The sequence below is a fragment of the Pieris brassicae genome, chromosome 6 (genome assembly GCF_905147105.1).
Source record: "Pieris brassicae chromosome 6, ilPieBrab1.1, whole genome shotgun sequence".
Taxonomy (NCBI): domain Eukaryota; kingdom Metazoa; phylum Arthropoda; class Insecta; order Lepidoptera; family Pieridae; genus Pieris; species Pieris brassicae.
This window is the reverse complement of record NC_059670.1, coordinates 11,102,261-11,123,980: the sequence shown is the minus strand read 5'-3', so window position 1 is coordinate 11,123,980 and position 21,720 is coordinate 11,102,261. Positions and strand designations below refer to the sequence as shown.

The 21,720-nt window shown below is 34.1% G+C and overlaps 1 protein-coding gene across 3 annotated transcripts; it reads left to right on the top strand.

Annotated features, from left to right (window-relative positions):
• The first annotated feature begins 256 nt into the window (after window positions 1-256).
• On the top strand, window positions 257-19,874 carry LOC123711034 (sorting nexin-13-like). 3 transcript variants are annotated; one of them, XM_045663425.1, is made up of 24 exons: window positions 257-528; window positions 612-723; window positions 805-1,019; window positions 1,127-1,350; window positions 1,463-1,615; window positions 2,159-2,331; window positions 4,020-4,136; window positions 5,441-5,555; window positions 5,774-5,899; window positions 6,713-6,930; window positions 7,145-7,212; window positions 7,905-7,945; window positions 8,248-8,412; window positions 8,826-8,924; window positions 9,686-9,799; window positions 10,578-10,711; window positions 12,378-12,590; window positions 14,899-14,995; window positions 15,734-15,813; window positions 16,254-16,372; window positions 16,842-16,910; window positions 17,722-17,828; window positions 18,089-18,202; window positions 18,443-19,874. In XM_045663425.1, exons 1-24 carry the CDS (start codon window positions 416-418, stop codon window positions 18,556-18,558), a joined length of 3,102 nt encoding a protein of 1,033 aa, XP_045519381.1. In that variant the 5' UTR covers window positions 257-415; the 3' UTR covers window positions 18,559-19,874. The 3 variants fall into 3 exon arrangements, with proteins under 3 accessions (XP_045519381.1, XP_045519382.1, XP_045519383.1); XM_045663426.1 differs by lacking the exon at window positions 8,248-8,412; XM_045663427.1 differs by lacking the exons at window positions 8,248-8,412; window positions 8,826-8,924.
• Window positions 19,875-21,720: the final 1,846 nt, after the last annotated feature.

Sequence of the window (21,720 nt, the reverse complement as noted above, 5' to 3'; positions counted from 1 at the left end):
TTGACCGCTCAGCTCGGGTTGTTCTGGCGAGCGTTGATGTAATTTTGCCACAGGATGGCTTGCCCCTAGCTCAGATTTATTTGTAGGCCCCATTTGCGACACCATTGTCCTAGATAGAGACTCCAATTTACTTATATTCTTCTGTTCGTAGTTGTCTCCTTAGACTATAACATTTTGCGAATTGGGTTCTGTGGACGTTATTGACAGCAGACAGGTGTCTCATATTATGTCTGAGTCAGACAGTCAGACAGTTTGTTATGTCGAGATCAAAAGATCAAATGCCAGTTCGGTATTATTTATTTTTGTGTTTTATTTTTATCAGTGCATAATGTTTTTATTTATGCCTCACTTTGTTGCACCAATTTCAATTTAAAATTAAGATATTGCGGTTGTTTTCGTACTTATAATATCTACGATGGCGTATCGAATACTAGCCTGGTTCAGTTTAATTTCTGTAATTACAATAGCCTTACTAGGGTTTGGATTGTACTTGGCTCTACTAACGTTTTTAATATCATTTATAGCTGGGTAAGTTTAATTGAGAATAAAAACGCCACTAATTAATGCATTATCAAAGAGTGAATGTTCATAAACTGACCTTTTTATTACAGAGTTCTTACAATCTTACATTTGAACTTTGATAGTAGGAAGATATTTTCTTCAGATATAGATTGTTTGGATGATCCTCTTCAGCTAACTAACTATTCTATTCAATCTCCAAAGGTAGGTGACATAAAAAAATGTTAGTAACAAGGTGTTTGATTTTAAAATACTTGATTAAAAAAGAGTTTTAATTTATTACAGATCCTGCAGTTATTTCAAAATAATAAACCATGGCCAAAATTTGATAACAGAATTACTGGAAGTGAGACTGTTGACTCATTTCTTAATGAAATTATCACAATAATAATTAATGACTATGTGACACCATGGTATGAAGTTTTAACTGATGATCAAGAGTTCACAGATCATGCAATTAAACAAACAGTAGTAATAACAAGTGCTAACGTTACAAATAGGTATAGTATATTTTTGAAGATTTAAATTGCACTGCCTGTTATTATAATTAGCAAAAATTTGCAAATCAAATTCTATAATTATATGATGATTACAATATTTTTTCTAGAATTAAACTTGTTGACTGGATATACTTATTATCAACAAAGTTTCCAGAAGAATTAACAACTCATTTAAAGTTATTTAAACAATCAAGGGTCAAATTGAAACATATACAATTACTTAGTGCCAAAGAAGTTGCCAATGGGTCATCAAAATTGAGCCCAAAGAAACAAGAGGAAAGAAAAGCTCACAGAAGAAACAAAAGTGATACAGATTTGTCCTGGGCCCCAGGTATATTTGTTGATTGTTTGTATTAACATTTCTGAAGTTTCTGTTTTTAAAAAAAATTTCAATACATGTCTTAGAAAACACAAGACTTTAACTTGCTCTTACAATGTTTCAGATTCACATACATTTGGAAAATCAAAATTTTATGGGAGTTCAGAAAATATAGGTAGCACTAATTTGAAAGATATATTTTTTGACTTGGAGTGTGCAATGGAGAATAAGCTGCTTTGCAGGGACACCTTCTGCTTGGATCCTGAGAAAGAGTATTGTAATTCAAAATAACTGTAATTAAATAAATGTAAATTCATATATATAAAGCAGGTTTTTGTAGAAGAAATCAATTCATATGGATTTAATGTATAATTAAACATTGAAAATTGTATATCTTGTGATCAAGAAATTTTCTGAATACACTAGCAAGTGTTCTGTTTTAATAAGCACAGCAATATGAAAATACTATTTTTATAATAATTTAAAATAAAAATAGAGCAGTGTTAACCCTGGGGTTGTTAGTTTGATCTGCTGTGCACCAATGGACTTTTAGTCTATGTGCGCATTTAACGTTCGTATGGTGAAGGAAAACATCTTGAGTAAACTGGCACACCTTAGACGCAAAAAGTCGGCGGTGTGTGATAGGCACAGAAGGTTGATCACCTACTTGCCTATTGGAAATGATCACGGAACAGATACAGAAATCTGAGGCACAGACCTCAAAAGGTTGTAGCGTCGGTATATTATTGAATTAAATATTCCAGTTTATTTCTAAAATACACTACCTTTATTCGTGATTTAAAGCAATTTAACTTTGCAGCCTTTCTATGTGAAGTATCAGAAGCTATACTATATTTGGTTGCCCCAGAAGAAGCCTGGAAATGCCACGCCTTAAAACTTATTATAATAGAGCTGCTTTCATCAATTGTGCTGAAACCTATATTTAACATGTTGAGCGATCCTGACAATATCAACAGAGCGATCATAAGAACTGTAAGTATTTCTACAGAAAATTAGGTATGATTGACATTTGTGAATAATTTATTTAGACTAGGGATGCATCGATACGCCTTTTTGCCGATACTGATACCGATACCGACGCTTAGTGAAATTAAATTAGGGTAAAATTTATCAATTTTGGTTAAAGTTTTTAATTTTTATTAAATATGACAGACTTTAAATAAGATTAAAGGATTAGTCAATTAAAATTAAGAATTAAGAGAAATAATTAAATTAAAATAAGTGTTAATAATTAAAATAAAGCATTCTCATGTATTGGGAAGAAAGTCGATTACGCAAGTAAAACCTGTGGTGGAAAATAGTCTCTCAGATGCAATAGAACTCATTTTAAAGCCATATGATATGGATAGCAAACAATATTGCTTTGGGATTATCAAATTTGTACATTTCAAAATGATTCCAAATAGCATTTTTTTTTTGTTTTGAAGTTGACATGACAAGATCATTCAAATATTTATTTAATAATTCGTCCAACGATTCATAGTCAATATACACATACAAACGAAATAATTACGATATGTTATTCTGTATTTTATTGTCAGATCCAACAAGATGCACGTTTACATTACTATTTTAAACCGCGTAATTTGAAAAATATTGCCAATGCCTAAGTATCGCCGATATGTTGGTATCGGGATCGGTTTCCGATGCATAACTAATTTCGACATTATCTAAAATATATTAATATATTCTGAAATATATATTTTATGTCTCTCAATATCTCACTTACCCTTTTGGCGCCGAGTGTTATGAATATCTTTACAAAAAGCTTCTTTGGCGTAGTAATGACAACAAGAATAAAGTGAGGAGTTGAACAAGCCATTCCCCAACATCGAACGGCTTCATTTCGTTTGAGTTTTAAATATAGCGCGACAAAATGTTCGAATAATATCCCTCCTCCGTTGAAAAATCTTCAACTAAAATCAAATTTCCGTCGCAATTATAAAAAAAACATTCACTTACTTCTTATTTTTAATTTAATTTTATTTACATTTTTTTCTTCATTGCTTACACTGCTACATTTTACTATTATTATTATTTGTTTCTACTGAGTGTTAGATTCTTATTTGTTTTTTGCGACTGAGGCGCAAACTAGCTGCTGTGGTCTGAATTACCAGCGCTGTGGAACAACTCTGCTCCTCAGCATAATGCTGAGCCAGGGCCAATTACAACCACAGCACACACGCATTACACAATTAAACCTTTTTCTTAAAAAAATTTGTTATCTCTCTATTATTATTCTTTTTTTATTTAGTTTTTGATTATTGTTATTTTATGTTTTCTGTGCATGTGTTTTTGTTAGTAATAAATGTTATGTCTATGTCTATTATGTAAGCATTTTTATTATTTAATTATTTAATGAAATTGAAGATTCTTGACCCCCCCCCCCCCCCCCCCCCCTATGAAATGCGCCGTAATGTTTTCTGTTTCTGTACCCGATAGTAAAATGTTTCGTGACTCAGTGACTCTATATACCTAGTTACCATTATATGGTGTTAAGTACTGGAAAGTCAAAAATAACTTTATCAATAACGCGTAATTCAATGCCCGCCCACATCGTAACGTTTTAGAAGAGGACCCCCCCCCCAGGTTAATTCTTGAACGCCTAATTGTCCCCCCCTAATTGTCAAATGAGTCAAATTTAAGCATTTCTATTTTAGTGTTGCCGCGACTCGCTGTTGCCGTCAGAGTTGTTTCTCTTAGTAATAAGGACATGCGCGGACGCAGAAGAACTAGACGCGACGTTGGAATTGGTTCAGAAGGATATACAGAAACTGGTAAATTGTGTTTTTTTATATAAAAGTACTTGCCGATCCGACAGACGTTGTCCTGTCCTATGAATATTAATTTCGAATTGGTATAATTAAATAAAAAAATATTTCAGAAACATAGTGTTTATTGTTCTAATGCTTTATGATATACAACATTCTTTTTTTGGTTTTCTGGTGCGTATATACATAGATTTGTTGGTATTCCGACATGGGAATAGGCGATGTAACTAACTGGCCATGTGAAAAACATGGATTTTCAAGATTAATGCCACAAACAATTAGCGACTGTAATTTTTTAATATGTATTTTATCAATAATAACTCCGATCGAAGCATTTGTTTTAAACGATATTAATTTATCTTACATCCTCTTTGACGATGTTTGAAGCACGCATTCTGTCAATGTTATGTCGATTACTTAATATGGTAATTCGCGCAATTTTCTTAATTGTTTCTTTCATAAAAACCTCCTGACAATATCGAACACAACAAAAAAATAACTAGCGAAATCGGTCCAGCCGTTCACGAGTGATGCCGTGAGTACGCAATAGGGATTTTTTTCATATACATATATAGATTTACTAGTGGACAGATGTAATGACGTGAAAACGTCGCATGCCGAAACTAAAGTAAAATAAATAATATCGCGAAGCCAACCAAAATAAAAATCAGTACTAATATATCTATAGCTATTACAATTTTTGACTATTCAATTTGGTCGGGTTCGCGATATTTTCACTTTTGTTGAGTTTCGGAACGCGACAAAATCCTCCAACGCAAACACGCACACTGTTTTGATATATATGATTGAATTTGAACTTTGTGCAGCGATAATAAAGTGCAAATAGACTCTTTGACGTTAGGAACACACCTACATTACTTAGACAACAGTGAGTGCTCGTAATTTAAGATGAACTTTATTGAATAGCAATAAAGTTCAAATTGACTCTACATTTTATTTACAAAACGTTTGTATGGGAAAAAAGGGCTGTTTTAGGGTTTTCCCGGAAATAATTCGAATTTTTCTCGCCGTGAAAACCATCCTTAGACTCCAACGAACATTTAAAAAAATAATTAGTACAATTGGTTCAGGCGTTGTAGAGTTATGCGCTTACCAACACATTTTGCGATTCATTTTTATATTATAGATTACTGTTAAAAAAATTTAATTACTGATATTAGTATTTTTTTTTTAATTTTTACAGACTTCTAGGTTTAGCTCTTAATTCACATCGCACATCGCATGAGGTTCAGAGTTCCAATTGAGTTTTTTTTATTTTGTATTTTTATATAATTTGATTCCGATTACAGCATTCCAAAGACAGTGCCGGTGAATGGGAGCTCCAAGATCGTCAGAAGCTGTCTTCGCTGCAGTACTTGGCGCGGATCATTCAAGCGAGAAGAGCTACCATGGGACCACAAGAAGGTACCATCACTTTATAAATACCTATCTTTTTTATTATTATAATGTTATAATATTGTTCTCTGTCAAAATCTATAGAAATAATTGAAATCGATTTATTATGACAATATCGTATTAATCGTCAAGTCCAGCATATGTTTGTAATCCCTGTGACCATGCAATATGGCAAATGGACAACAAAATAATATAGTCCTGTAAAATGTGTTTAAATATTTATTTAGGTACAAACAACGCCAGCACAGAGAAGGTGTCCGAAGAAGTTCTACGGTCTTTGAAGTTCTTGCGGGCGACGGCCGCTTGGAGGTCAAACGCCCAATATCTTCTGGAGATCGAGATGAATGAAACCGGTGAGGGTTTTTGGATGTTTCAACTATTTGTAATAAATGAATTCGAGTAAAGAACTGTCTCAGGGCCGAGCACGTAAGTACAATGAGGGGGGGGGGGGGGGGGCTCTTTGGTTTTCTTATACGGTGGTTACGTCAACAGTAATTATCTACTTTTTTACACATATTACGTACCCATTGTCTATGCTTGGAAACCAAATGCACTTTCGATTCCTAAAGAGAAGTGAAAAATTATAATGTTTATGTACTATTATTTTTAAACAGCTTTGCTCACAAAAGTATGGGTGCGGGGATAAATTTCAGTACATATGCTTACGTAATACTTGGTCGGCCCCTGATCAATTATTATGCAAAGCTGGCACAACTAACAAACGCCAGGTCTTCATAAATTGTAGCTAAGAGTCATCACGTCAGCACTCTAATAAAAATGCAAAATTTGTTCATTCGTTTAACAGCTACGATGCCACGGATTCAGACTCACTTTTGTAGAGCCAGAAGGCCCGCTAGTGCGTTGCCGACCTTTTAAGAATCGACACATTCTTTTCTTGAAGGACCCTAAGTTTGTTTAAGTTTATATAATAGAGGACAAACGGGTAGGAGGCTTATGTTAAGTGATACTGCCCATGGACTCTCTCAATGTCAGAGGGATCGCGAGGGCGTTGCCGGCCTTTTAGGAATTGGTACAAATAATACTAATTGGCAGTAAACATTTTAGTTCTCTAAGTACGGGTTTTAGTTTTAGTAGACTACCCCATACGCTTGTCCAATGTTTAGAAGTTGTACTGCAAATCTGGAATTACTAATTCCAACTTCCAGATGTTCCTCACACCTCAAAGGCTGTAATCGACAACCTGCGCTCGTCTGCGCTTGAGCTTTGCGACCTGTACTTGGCTCCGAACCGTCAAGTGATGGGTCTACCTGAGAATTGTCACTCGGAAATGGTTCGGAAGATCACCACCGAGGGTGAAGAGTTCACGAACAACCCCCTGTCGTGCTTCGACGATGTTCAGAAGTGTGTTTGTAATGCTTTAGAGGTATGTGTATCATATACTTTAAGTATAAAACTGAAACTTCCAAAAAGTACAGCACATTCCACACACATACCCTCAAGTACACACACATTGTAGCGCCACTTGCATATTATTATTTTGAAAAAAAAAATACTTTATTAAACATTGTTATATATATATACGTATACTAAATATAAATTGATTTTAAGTAATTTCTTTTGTCATTTCCTGTCTTAAGGATGACCCGACTTGGCAGGCGGACTTCATGTTAGATACAGAGCAAGATGGAGCAGACAGAAGTACTAGGTGAGTGGTTCATTGGTTTTGGGACATTAAGTTGTTTCTATATATAATTTTTAATGCATTTTATGCCTAACAATAAAAAATTTGTTGATCGGAAATTATAACTTTCTGCATGTTCTGAGTTCCTGGTAGTCAATAGGAGAAACTGGAAACTAAAGCAGAACTTTTATTTTAACTGATGAACTCTTTCTTGTCCTTGCCGTCCAATTGTGTTTATGCTCCGACGAAAAGAAACAGAAACTGGTAATGTAGTTAATTAGCAATTGAACAGATTTTTTATAAGTTAATTTAATTTTCTCAAGTTATGCTTGTTGAGGTAAAGTACGCGGAACTACATTTGAAATAATTGTCCGTCGCGTGGTAAACACGGACGATAGTTTATCGTGAAAACGTCATAACAAAACATTGATGAAATTATTGAATATTTTTTATTGAATTATCTCTATTTTGTATGGATACAAAGGAGTGAATCCTCAGACGCATAGGCCAATCGAGTGGAAGAATGATAGAAGCGGCCCAAGCGTACAATGAGCGTAATGTGACATTGAGTGTAACGGGACAATGTGCGTAACTGTACAATAAGTCTTTTTCGTGCATCTGGCGTTTATCGATTTATAAGACATTGTCACGTAACAACTTGGCCCAAAAGAGAAACGTATACCGTTGTAAGAATTAAAAAAAGTTTTTCTTTACAGTGAATTGAGAACGACAAAAGCCGAAGGCAGAAAATATGGAGGTATTTTAGTGTTTATTTGAATTTGTTTATTAACTTAACTAACTTGGAACTACCAAGTATTTACTAATGTTCATTTAGTTGTTAAATTGCTTCTTAACAAAGCACGTACATTAAGGCTAAGTTTTTCTGGAAGTACTTAACCGTTATTGAAAGTTAGATTATTCCTTAGTCTACCCTACTGTGAAATTAGAATATTTAGGATATTTTTAATTAAATTGCGCTTCTATGAGAAATAGCTGAGAGCTGATTTGTTTTATTATGTATTTGTTGAGTGAATGCCAATGCTATAATAATGCTTACAGAAAAATGCAAGCGACTTATGAAGACGTGTTTTAATCAATTGCCTAAATTGTTCCAAAGATCCAAATATAACTACGAAAGTCCCAACAAATCCCTGACATTCCCACGATCCTTTACTCGAAGAATTCCCGCTTTCAAGAACCACACTATCCCTAAATGTGCTAACGGTATTATGCTAAATATTTGCATAGTAATTAGTGCTTTTGGATAATTATTTATTAAATCATTGATATTTTAATTTAAGAAAGTGTAATATCGACCAGGATGCTCAAAGAAATGACGCTTGATTGTGATTGGTCCAATTATAGACGCGTGATCTGATTTGTTATTCCATTTGACTAATCACAGATAATCAACATTAAAACAAAGTTTCTTAACGTCAAAGGATGGCAATGATTTAATAATTTATTTTAATGTTTATTTATTTGTAGTATTTTTCCTTATTTTTTTATATTATTTTATTTGTATTAGACAAATATTCAGATTTGCTTTAAAGTAGATATAGATATTGCATTTTTTATTATATGCCTTTTGTTGCTAGAAGTTTTCTAAGCTAATTCATGAAGGCAACCATTTCCAGGTGATGTGGTATTGCCCGTACCTGGCTCGAGGCATAACAGATCGCGGTCAGACATTGTAGGCAATTTCGCTCACAAAATGCTCGAGAGCGTAGCAGTAGGTCAGTAAATGTAACATTATTGCTTATTTTGACGACGTATATAAGGCCCGCAACACATACACTAAAACTCATGGGCTGCGATGACTGCACTTGTTTTGCTCCCTTAACAGTTATTTCATATACCATTTATAATATATATGACAAAAACTATAAGCGAAGTAAATGTTTTATAACCACGTATAATTCGATTAGAGGAATAATATGTACTAGGAGCGCAGAATTTCTAAGAGCTATTTCTCAAATAATACCCTTTTATGACAACAAAAAATGTATATGCATTGTAATAATATTATATCCATTAATGTCATATATTAATGAAATAAAAGAGATTGTATAACGAAAGTTTTTTTTTAAATTGTTAAGTAAGAAAAAACTAATCACTTACTAGTCAAATTTAGCGTCAATACATTATATTATACATTTTCATTTATAATTTCCCAGTAATCGTCTTAACGTGAACTAACTCTCATGTGGACTAACTATTGAAGGATGAGGCAGATGTCTGTATTTTATTAATTTTCATACAAGTATTAGACATTTCGGAATATTGGTGTTATTGTATTATAAGATTAAGTTAAGATTTTAAAATTCCAATCACCAACTCCTAAAAGGCCGACCACTTGCGAGTCTATGGGCGGCGGTATCACTCAACATCAGGTGATGCCCGGTTGCCCCCTGTTGCAAAAATACTTCCTTATGAATCTAGAAGTGATGGAATAATATTAAATAGAATAATAATATAAATAATAACTTGTTTTTAGGAGCATCAAGTTTATCAGCAGGGGCCTCGAACAGCCTGTCAATGTCACAAACGGAAATAAGTGGGAGAGCCAAAAATTATTTGTCGCCGCTCTCTGCGTACATTATAGAAACAGGTATGTTGTGTCTAGTAAGGTTAGGCAGTTGTGTCAGTTTTATTGTTGCTATGGACACATGCCTTTTAAAATATTTTACAAAATCCAATTAATAACTGTGAAATGTTAATATTATATAATCTGTGTTAACGGATAGAAACGCAAAATGTATTATATTTTTTTACATTATTACAATCGTTTCAATAATAGGCGGCTAATTGATTGTATGAAGAATATGACACGATGATGGATTTTGGTATGTTAATCACGTGATACAAATCCGTCACAGATTGGTCGAATCGTTAATAACATAGTATGTGTAAATAATATATCTAAACATAATACTTTTTGGACTATAATCGAAACATAATATCGTTAATTGTGTAATTTAAAAATGATAATTGACACACTAACAGTTTGTATACGACCATGGTACATGGATTGATACGACGCCATCTTGTCTAGAGAGTTTTAGCGTGTTCTGGAAATTATGAATATTTTATTTGAGTCCGATACTGAATGGTATTAATTAAAATTTCACTCTCATCCCTGAGATCGTAGGTTCGATCCCCGGCTGTGCACCAATGGACTTTCTTTGTAGCGTCGCCAGGTGACTTTGCCTTAGACCCAAAATGTCGACGGCATATGTCAGACACAGAAGGAGTAGGTCCACTACTTGCCTATTAGATTGATCAATGATCATAAAACAGATACAAAAATCTGAGGCCCAGACCTAAAAAGATTGAAGCGCTACTGATTGATTTTTTATAGGTTAGTTTATCGAGTTTATTTCCAACAGCGCTGGTCCAAGATAAGGGAAGAACATTTGGAATTTACGCTATAGCGGTGACAAGATCCTCGGATAACGAAGTCTGGCATATTTATAGGAGATACAGCGATTTTTATGAGCTGCATTCTGCTGTTAAAGATAAGGTAGGTTTATTATTATTTGGTATATTTCTTTGTTTTGATTCGATCTTCTTGACTTTATAGATTCTAAATTATATTTAAAAAAATGTGAATCGAAGAACATCGTAATTCAATTAATACAAAATAATTCTAAGTTTATGCATATCGCATTAAAATGTGTAAGGTTTGGGAACCCTTTAAGGAAAAAATACCTGATTTTGGAACTGTATTACTGACTTTGGTGTTTTTCCCTGGGGGATGCGACCTTTAGAAAAAGAACATGCCCTGAAAGGCCGTCAACGCGCCGGAATCAAACAGGCAGGAGGCCAGAGGGCTCGCAGTGCGTTGGCGGCCTTTTAAGAATTGGTATGCTCTTTTTTTGAAGGACTCAAATTAGTTCGGAAACACTTCAGTGGGCATCTGGTTCCACATAATGTTGGTGCGCGGCAGAAATTGCCTGAAGAAACGCTCAGTTGTGGAACGACGGACGTCAAGGTGATACGGATCGTATTTTTAATTCTGTCTTTATGTCCGATAATGAAATTCAGCTGCAGGTTTTAATCTAAACAACTCCTCTAAACACTCTTCATGGTAAATGCGGTAGAACATGCAGAGAGACCCCACATCTCTACGCAGCGCCAAGGTATCAGCCGCTTGGACAGTAGTCGTTGAAGATACGAATCGCTCTTCGTCGGTCGAGCAGAAGGATCTGGTACTGGGGAGCTCCAGCCCACAGAACAGTACTCCATGTGGGGTCGAATTTGCGCTATGGCACGGGGTGAAGCACACCAAGCTTCTTAGTGGCTGGCTTAGCCTTCCCTTCCAAATGGCCGCGAAACTGAATGTCATTCGATATGTCAACGCCCAGTATTCCGATGCTAGCTGAGGCTTTGAGGAGTAGCGACAAAGCGAGTCTATTTTTGCATGATTGAAATTGAAATTTGTGTCTTCTTGGGGTTAATTTTGACTAGATTTAGTCCACCCCAGTTCGAGTCTCCACGTAGCAGAGTTTCGACTTCAGACATAAGTTTGTTTCGATACCTACTCATCAACAACTACCCGGCCGGCCAGTGTAAAGAGTATCTCTAGTGCTCTCGTCGGAATAAACAGGTTTGGGTATGGATGGATGCTCCGATCAGTGAGAAAGCTGGAATTCCAGTTGCATAATTTCTCGGGGAGCCCAAAGGCGGTAAGTTTCGAGAGCAGTGCTCTGTGACTCTCCCGATCGAAGGCTTTCGCTATGCTAAAACTTAACGCCAGGGCCTCCCCCTGTAGACTCAATTGCCTCTGCCCACCTTTAAAGTATACAAGGTAACCAGCTGAGCGATCACGGCGAAAGCCGTACTGATCGCTTATCAGCTGGTGGCCGTCTAGATACTTCAGGAGCTGGCCAATAATAATGCTTTCCATTATTTTGGAGAACAAGGAGGTTATAGTTATTAGACGATACTTGAAGGAATCAGAGCGATCGTCATTTTTATAGGCGGCGACTGCTTTATTTGGGCGCCCCAGATACTTTCTTTGACATAAACTGTTATTAACCTTTTATTTTAAATTTTAATTGAAGTCGTGGTTATATTTCGTCTTAAATTGTGCTTGGTCTGACTGGAACAGGAAATAACTTCTGTATGGACTTTTTTATATACCAGTTATGAATATAATTTTTTAACATTAACGAATCTCCTTCCAGTGGCCGGAACTAGGTAATCTGCCGTTTCCAGCCAAAAAGACGTTTCAAAATACATCACGTACAGTACTGGAAAATCGGAAACGGATGTTGAATAGCTACTTGCAGCACTTGACTAGTATCTCAAGGGATTCACGATATATGGCGTTGCTGTCGCCGGCTTATCTTGGTGGCTTCCTCAGTTCCGAGATACAGACCGAGAGGCATGGCAACACTGTAAGTATTTGAAATAATGTTGACTAGGCTTTATAATTATATAAGTGAGAAAATATTATGATCGGAGAAATATCGTAATTACAGGGTTAATTTAATTTAGATTAATTCCTTTTAAAATTACAAATAAAACTGTAGCTTAACTTATATCACCGATCTCACTTTTTATCACGATCTACTCAATCAAATAGACACAATTCGGTCTAAAGTCTTATCACCACAATCCTCCACTGACTCCATTAGTACTGTCCTGTGTTCCCTGAATACATTGTCAAAAGTTAAGATGGCGCCTCGACTGTGTATATGTGTATGTATAATTTATACAATTAACATTTTTTTATACAACCTTCAAAAATCTTCTTTTTATCATTTTTCTTGTGCCTCGTAATTACTCGCTCTTTCGAGTCTTCTGGCAGTGTTAGTGTCCATGGGCGGCGGTACCGCGTAACATCAGGTGAGCTTCTTGCCCGTTTGCCTTACATAAAAAAAAAAAACTTATATTCAAAAAAATCTTTATTTGTTTAGATATATGTACAATAGAATTCAGATTGAGGCCTCCCTAGTAAGTCAGAGACCTGTGACAGGGAAGCTTCGCTCTTCTTTAAATTTACAAAGTTTCATCAAGAGTAACCAACACAATTGGTTTAAAAAAAAAAATGAATATATTATGGTGACTATGTAATGTGTTTGTGAAAGACGAAAGTGTGCGCGTGTCGCATGAAAAGATGGATTAAGAAAAACATTATATTAGAGGATTTAACAATGCTTCTATTTGTTGTAGTTGAGTGTACCGAGCCAATGGTTTAAAGTTGTTTTACATTTGTTGTATGTAAGATTATGAAAGCTAAGGGTTTTATTTAAACTATTATAGAGATAAGCTTAGCGATTGTTGAATTGATTACGTGCAAAGCTAGTCTTGCAAATTGTGTAGCTTATTATATTATGTTGGGTCCTTTTTTGAGGTGTGTCTGTTCTATGTGGAGAGGTTGCGTGTCTCCTAAGGACACAACGGAGAATATAGAGCTGGCGTATGGTCAGTAGTTTGCAAGACTTGTACAACTCTTCAGTTGGAAAACTTTTATTTTTTAGTAACATTATTTTTATAATTGCTCTCTGAGCTCTTTCAAGTGCTAGAACTTTGGTTTTCGCACAACCACCCCACACTGTGATACAGTAGATGATAACAGATTGAACTAATGTTTTATACACGGTATATATGATGTTTGGTTCCGCTATATGACGTAGATTGCAAAAAATCCAACTTAACCTACGTATCCTTTTTATTACTGCATCAACATGGGCGTGCCAGTTTAGATTTTGGTCAATAATCACACCTAAGTATTTAATCTGTTTCACCCTAAGCAGCGTGTCACAGCCGCAGTCTTCACTACAATTGCAATAGTTTGTGTAATTTTATGTTAAGATTAGAGGGGGGTTGGCTCTATAGCATATGGCACGTATAGCAAAAGTTATGAAGTTAGTTTTTGATGGGTTAATAGTTAGCTGACTGCTGGTTAAGTGAGCATTAAGTTTGTGAAGATCCGCTATATATATATATATATATATATATATATATATATATATATATTAATTGTGAGTCAATTAACCTTTGGCAGTGCTTTTACATGTCTATTTATACATATTATTATTTATATTTTTTCTTTGGATATTATTTAATTTAATTTTAGTTATAGTTGCATGTTATTTTGAGTTGAGTTATTTTGTTAATTAATTATGCACTTCTTGTAATTTACGCTGTGTAGGTGTTTCTTTTTTTATTCTCTCATATTAGGAGAATTGAAGAATTGCCTGGAAGAAATCGCCTGTTGCCTAATAACTTATGTAACCTACTTACTTTTTTGATTTTTAATTGTATAATTATGGTAACAAAGTATAAATAAATAAACCTTTTTAGTTTTGGGCCTCAGATTTTCTTCACCGTTCGAGAAAATGTTAAATGCGCACATACAAAGAAAGTCTATTGGTGCACAGCCGGGGATCGAACCTATAGGGATAAGAGTCGCACGCTGACCAACGCTGGCCACTAGACCAACACTGCTCTACTTTATATATATTATCATTATATTTACACGCTTTTGTTATTAATGCAACAGGAAATAGTTACATAATTAACAGTTGCTTCGTAGAAGAGTTAAAATATGTATACTATGTATCAATGTTTACGTCACACCAAATGTAACTTTACGTCGCATATTTGTCAATACTCTGTACAAATGTTCATATTTTATTTTTGAATCGTATAGAACATTCTAGACAGATTTGTAAATACCAATTATTCTACTTTCACCAGATTGATGCTCTCCTAGTAAACTCAATCAAAGCGGGCATGCGGACACTGAAAAGCATGCCTGACCAGTTTGCGAATACCGTGGATGGAGTTATGGATGGTAAATATTAATTTTAACTAGTAGTTAACCGCCTGTGACTTAGTTGTTAACCCATAAGCCAAAAGGCCTGGCTTCGACAAGTTCTCACTGATCACGACTATTGTAAAACACTTCAAGTAAATTGGTAAATAATGTAACATTTTCGTCTTAAACCGTTGGACAATAGACTGACATTGCGATAAGAGACGAAAACTTCAGTAGGCAGGTTCCAAACCGTGGTGAAAACTGCCTTGAAATAACGCTCAGTTCTGGAACGACAGACGTCGACGTTTATTTTCCGTCATTTTGATGAAATCCCATATTGCCTTGGTGTTTTTGAAGTTAAACTTCTTTAGGCACATGCGGGTAAAATTTTGAACGTCACGTCACGAAGATGTGCAGCGTTTTTGTTGAAGAAAAAGGAGAGAGATTGTGAGCGAATGGGAGAGAGAGTGAGAAAGGGAGATCTAGAAAAAATACACACTATTGGTTGATGTATTCGTTTAGTAGTTACATATTAGAACTTTAGATGGCAATTCTGTCGCTTAACGTCTTGTTATTTATTTTTAATATTATGAGCACGTATACAGTTGTAAACAGTGTGAATATAGATATACTGGTACATCTTTTGGAACTTTTACCTTAGTAACAATTAATTTACAAAGAAGTTTCACTTCTGACATGTGCACTAGGTACGCACGCACTTTTTTTTAATAATTGAACTTTACGAATAATACTCGTAAATATTTGTTTTTGCAGGTATATCAAAAGTGTTTCAAGGCAAAAGCATCGATAATGAGTACGATTTCAAAAGAGACGCTGCCTCGGAAGGTCAGGATGTAAGTTATAATTTTATATTACGTATAAGTTAGTTTAACATTAAAAATTAAAAATTCTTGTAAATATTTAGGTCAAAATTATAAGTGAAATAATGCGACCAATAGAAAGTCGACAATTAATTCCGCATAGCGTTATCTCTGTCGCACACTACCATTTTTATATTATTTTTAAATCGAAAATAGTTTTGTAGCTCCGTCGTTAGATTTTGAAAAACAATATTTCTAGTTTATGCAATTCGAAAAGCATTCAGTAAGCTAAATATTGTGGTATCACCTCCTTGCTCATCTACTTCCCTGGTCAAAATAATATTAAAAAAATACTATTCAAGTCTTATAAGGCCGTCAATGCACTCGTGAATCTCCAATAGCAGCGGATCCAATTATCATCAGACATGATAATTTTTGCAAATATTGTTATTTATGTAATAATATATTTATAGGATGGAGATGAGAGCGTACCATTAAAGTTATTGGAAGAAGTACTGGGGATACGCGGCCTTTGGCTCAGGAGGCGTCTTCTAGCTCCTGTTAGGACTCTCATAGCCGATCGAGTTAACAAGTAAGTATTTCTCTTTCCACCTGTTGTTACGTATGTCTACAGATTAACTTGACTATTTGGTAGTTTTTGAAGTTATAGTTTCTTTTGGCGCGTTATGGAAAAATGATGAGAGTAAATTTTTACGATGCACACCGTCACAAAAACAAAACACCGACAAAAACTAACTAAACTTTATAGATAATGTGTTATAATTAAATTTTCAATACCTATACCAATACCACCCTGAATATCTGGTCAAATGTCGGTAAAACAGTATGGGCCGCTAGGTGACGCTTGCTCTGTTTTATCGACAGGTTGATTGTCTGTCATGGCGTAGAGATTTTCAGAGTCGTGTTTATTTAAACCAAAATAATGACAGAGTAGAATAAACATGTCGTAATAAAAATACATACCTTTACGACAAGGTAACTCCTCAAAGTAATTATTACACTCATATAAGTAGCTTTATTTGTACTTGTTTATATTTTAGGAAAGTGTTAGAACTGATTGCAGCGCTAACGTCGCCGCGCAATGTCGTGCAGTATTTGAAATCATTCAAGTGAGTAAACTCTTGTTATTAGTAATAGGATTAACCTTTTAATTACCTTCCCAGTCGCCCTTTCTTTAGTTAATTCCCCGACTATATTGTTGTCTGTGGTATTCAGTAATTTTTGTGCGTAAATATATTATCGTAATCAAAAGCAGAAATTTTTGGAAAGATGTCTCTTAAGCTCTTTGCTTTCTGTTATGTTCATCCTCATAATTTGTTCAGTGTTCTACCTGTGGTAGCCATACATTGGACAGTCAAGACATGGAATACCGTCTCTAGTTGTATTGTTACAAGGAAAGGCAGCACTTTGCTTAACTTTAAATCTGTGAAGATATGATTCCATTGTGACCTGTCAAATCCTGTTGGTTTTATTTGTTTAACTATTGAATACGCCGAAACATTTGCAAGGAATTGCTTAATATCGCAGCAGTATCAACTGTTACTATATCTGTGCATCTTTTTTATCGTGTTTGCACGTAGCCAGTTCTCTCATCTGCAGATGCGAAAATGAGCATCTACTGTATACGGTCGGCTCTTCTAGATGCTTCCTTTGCCAATTGGTCTCTTCACTTATGCCTTAAAAGGAACGATTCGATTTTAAAAAGCACCAAAAGTTCATTAGTTATAGGTTCTCTTAACATAAGTAATATTAGTGCGCAGTGCAGTTCTTTGTAATTCTATTATCTTTGTTATGTCTCAATTTCTTGGCAAATACAGTCATAATTATTTAAAAAAATGGACAATTTTACATTCCGTAACTTCTGAATTTTTTTACATATTTAAGATAAGTCCTACAGATCGTTGAATAATTGCATTACAGACAATGGTTAACCAGCCGTAATAACTCTACTACTTCAAGTAGGGACTCTGCGACCAAAGCCAGGACGAGAGTCGCGGCTAAAGTGGCGCTTCTAGCGGCGGCACCAGGTTTAATGGTTTTTTTAAATATGTATTTATAAGCATGTTAGAAACCATGATTGTTTGGCCCTTATAAAACGTAGACTAAATATAATATCGTGTTAAGATTTGTTTATTAAAACATAGCTGTTGTTATGGCAACAAAAGTAAGTATCTTTAGCTTAAATAAGCCGTATTTTGAATTTTTTTTAAGTACCAGGAACGTATAACCATTTAGAAAGTTTCGTTGTCTAATTACTTAATATAAATGTTTCATATTTACTTTACAGATGATCTTAAACACATTGTTGGAACGGATGCAGCTCGAAGGGGCCTCCTTACAGTTTTCGACTTGTTTCAAACGCAAGAAATTAATAAGCGGCTATTATTAGTATTGTTAGAAGGTAATATTATTTGTTTTAATTTTTGACCAAATTTTAATGAATTTAGCGACATACATAATCTCATATATATGTGTGGACAGAAAAAAAAAATGTCTTGAGATCAAAACTTTATTTTATCCCCCATATTTGTCTTTATTATTTATTAACAACCACTTTTTTCTAAACAACGTGGGTTTAAAATGACTTCCAAGCGTTTTTATTACTTCAAGACATTGCTTTAATGAAAATGTTTTGTTACAGTGGCTCTGTGTAATTTATTCCCTGATAACAATGTACCGGAGATATTTAAAAAATTATACTCAAATTCGACTCGCATTTCACCTCCTAAGAAATCTGTCAACACGAATACCATATGACGTAATTTTACAAAAAAATATAAAGTGCGTTTTTTTCGTACTTAAATTCCGGTGATACGGAATAAATGATTAAAGGAAATACAGCAGAAGGAAATAGAAAATTGCAGCTGAAAGCCCGTTAACCTAACGAACGACTCTGAGCGTAGAAACACGTAAACGTAGTGTTTCTCAGAAGGACGTTTTTATTTTTATACATTAATATAAAATTGATGTGATTTTTTACATAGAACAATTAGTTAGTAGTAGTTTTTTTCTATTTAGAAAATTATAGTTATTATATTAATAGTATATTCAGAAACTTTAAATAATAATTTAGATTTATAAATTTTTAGCCTTGTGCATGTCTGATGATAGAATTTTCTCTTAATTTATAAACTAAGTACTCGAGTGATGTTAATAATTGTGATAAAACATATTTTAACTTATTGCTGTTTATAGTGCGTTTATGGATATGCGCTATACACGTAAATTGTTGCTTATGTGAAAAATTTCATGAGCGATCCTTCCTTGGCGAGCAAAGTTTGACGTATTTGTTCTCGTACATACGTACGTACGTAACGAAAACATCGGGACGTATCTGGAATGCCTTCAACCCAAAATGTCGACGGCGTGTGTGTGACGCCCCTATTGTTTATAAAAGACCTGTAAAAAGTACGCAATTGCAATCGTATTGACGTTTGTAATTAAAATATTCACGTAAAATTACATTAATGAAATAATGTTTAATTTTGAAAATTATTCAATGTTTCTATAGAATCGTGAAAACTAAATTAGTCTAAACTTCTATGGTATGTTTCATTTCTTTCTGACGAATTGTGTTTACGATGTAATGAAAAGAGACGGGTGTGCAGTTGGACAGATTTTGTCTTAAAGATCTTATAGTTGTATGGTGATATTAAAATTAAAAAATATATATTGCTGTCGTTTATAAGATACAAGATTGCTATATATGTGTCATTATTTATAAATATATTTTCATTAAAAAAAGCGTAAAATTGTATTTGTAGTTTTTATCTGCATTCCTTATTTTGTATTAACATTTTTTGTTTAATTTAGTACGTAATCATAGTTGCTAGTTAATTCGAATGTTAGATTATTTATTTTAGCTTACGCCTAGTAAATTTATTTAAATAAACAACGACTCCGAGTGCGGTTAGACACTAAGTAAACTTTAAAGCCATAATTAAAAAAATTAAATTATATATTTAAGATAATTCGTAATATTGTAAATTTCTACATGTACCTGTGGTTGTTGAAATTCGATAGTTTCAAATGTATAGGAAAATTTACGCATAACATTCCAGTTTCTTGTATTTTTGAATAAAATTTTAATATTTATCCTGTTTTTTATTTAATTCATAAATAATGTGAATATTCTACGTTCAATTCCAGATTGAATTGTTTTTAATTGAAGAGCATGCCATATCGTTGTCTATGACCAAAAATCTAAAGGTCTCATGCGGTACAAATTACTGCGTCAACCATATATCCTTTGACACGCATTACGAGAGATGCACAACGGACAATGAGCGTCTAAATGCGGAAATTGAGTACACACATTAGTATTACGAAACCAAAGTCACACAGTAACAACACAATTGAGACTTGTGATAATTTATATTATGTATTTTAGATTACTACCAACAATAGCTAGAATAGAACACACATGTTTCTGGTGCCACTTTATTGCTGTACAACAACTTGAATTGCCTGATCTTGCGCAAGTCTTATTAGTTCCTCGGCCGTTGTGATGCCGTGCCACAGCCATAAGTGAATAAAACCCTCTTGCCTTAATTTAGCCTATTGTCGTGGTGATGATCATGTCCGAGATATGCGACTTTCCGTATTTTTACAGTCTGCACAACTTTCGTGTCGTTTCCTTGAAGGAAACAAGGAGGCACTCTCTAGATCCAGCTGATAGGAAGCATGCGACGGCAACATCACATCTCCACAATATATTTTGTTTTTTTTTGAATCCGGTAAAAATTTAGTAAGTTTTAATAATTATATCATTAATGTAAATACACTTTTACAACATACGTTAAAATTATAGAAAAAGAAATAACATAATTAATGAAAATTATAAGGGAGGCAACTCGCGGCTTTATGGCTAGCAAGCGACTTGTTCCAGGTAAACCTAGTAAGAAAAAAAACGAAAAAAAAAGATAATGGGTAAAGTGCAAGAAATGCATAACCAACTATAAAAACGAACCTTAATCTAAATTAATATAATTTAGTTTTTTACAAAGTTAAATGTAATTTTTTTCCCATTCTTTATTGCCTGAATCCGCAGTAATAATGTTTCTTGTGACTGTTATAAATATTTTCTGATTTTGATTACGCTGATAAAGATAGTAAACTTTGAAATCGAAAATAATTTAAATTAAGGTCGGAGCAAAAAGCTATTAAAAGAAAAACGAGGGCTGGCAAGCAACCAAACCCGTCGGGCGAGCGATCACCGTTACCTTAATTTGGCAATCTTTCCCTGCATTATGCATTTTCAATCCAAATTCATATTTTACATTAACTCAATTAGTTGATTGCTACTTTACATAAGACTAATAAGAAAATGTTTTGTAACTAAAAGCTTTTCCTAATTACAACGCATCATTAGCAACATAGTTTTCTATCTGTTAATAAAATGAAAGATTTCGATCTGGAAGAAGAAAAAACTGCAATTATACGTTGTTCTGAAATTGGTTTCAAAGGAAGGGATTTTAACCTATTTACCATATAATATGGGTTTAAATTACAATTATATGGCTAATTATAATATAGTTTAAAATTGAGTATGTTATAATACACATAGGTCTGCTATCACTTAAAGAAAAATTATAAATGTTATTTAAGCGTCAAACTTCAAAATCTTTGCAGAAATTTGCTTTTGTAACATTGTTTAATAAGCAAATCTTTGCTATTATCACGGAAATGTTAAAGTAGTGATATTCAAGTCCCCTAAGAAATGTTATCTTAGATAATTTCACGAAGATGCTGACGTGGTCAGAAGTGTTATTGTCGCATCCCTCCGCCCGGATAGCTCGAGACACATGTCTGTTTCACTTGATAAATTGGCTTGAAAAATAAAAAAAAACTGCACTTTGTACCTTTCCAAGTCGATGTGATGCGTTGGAAGTGAAAAGGTAAGGTCAGCAATGCAGTTAC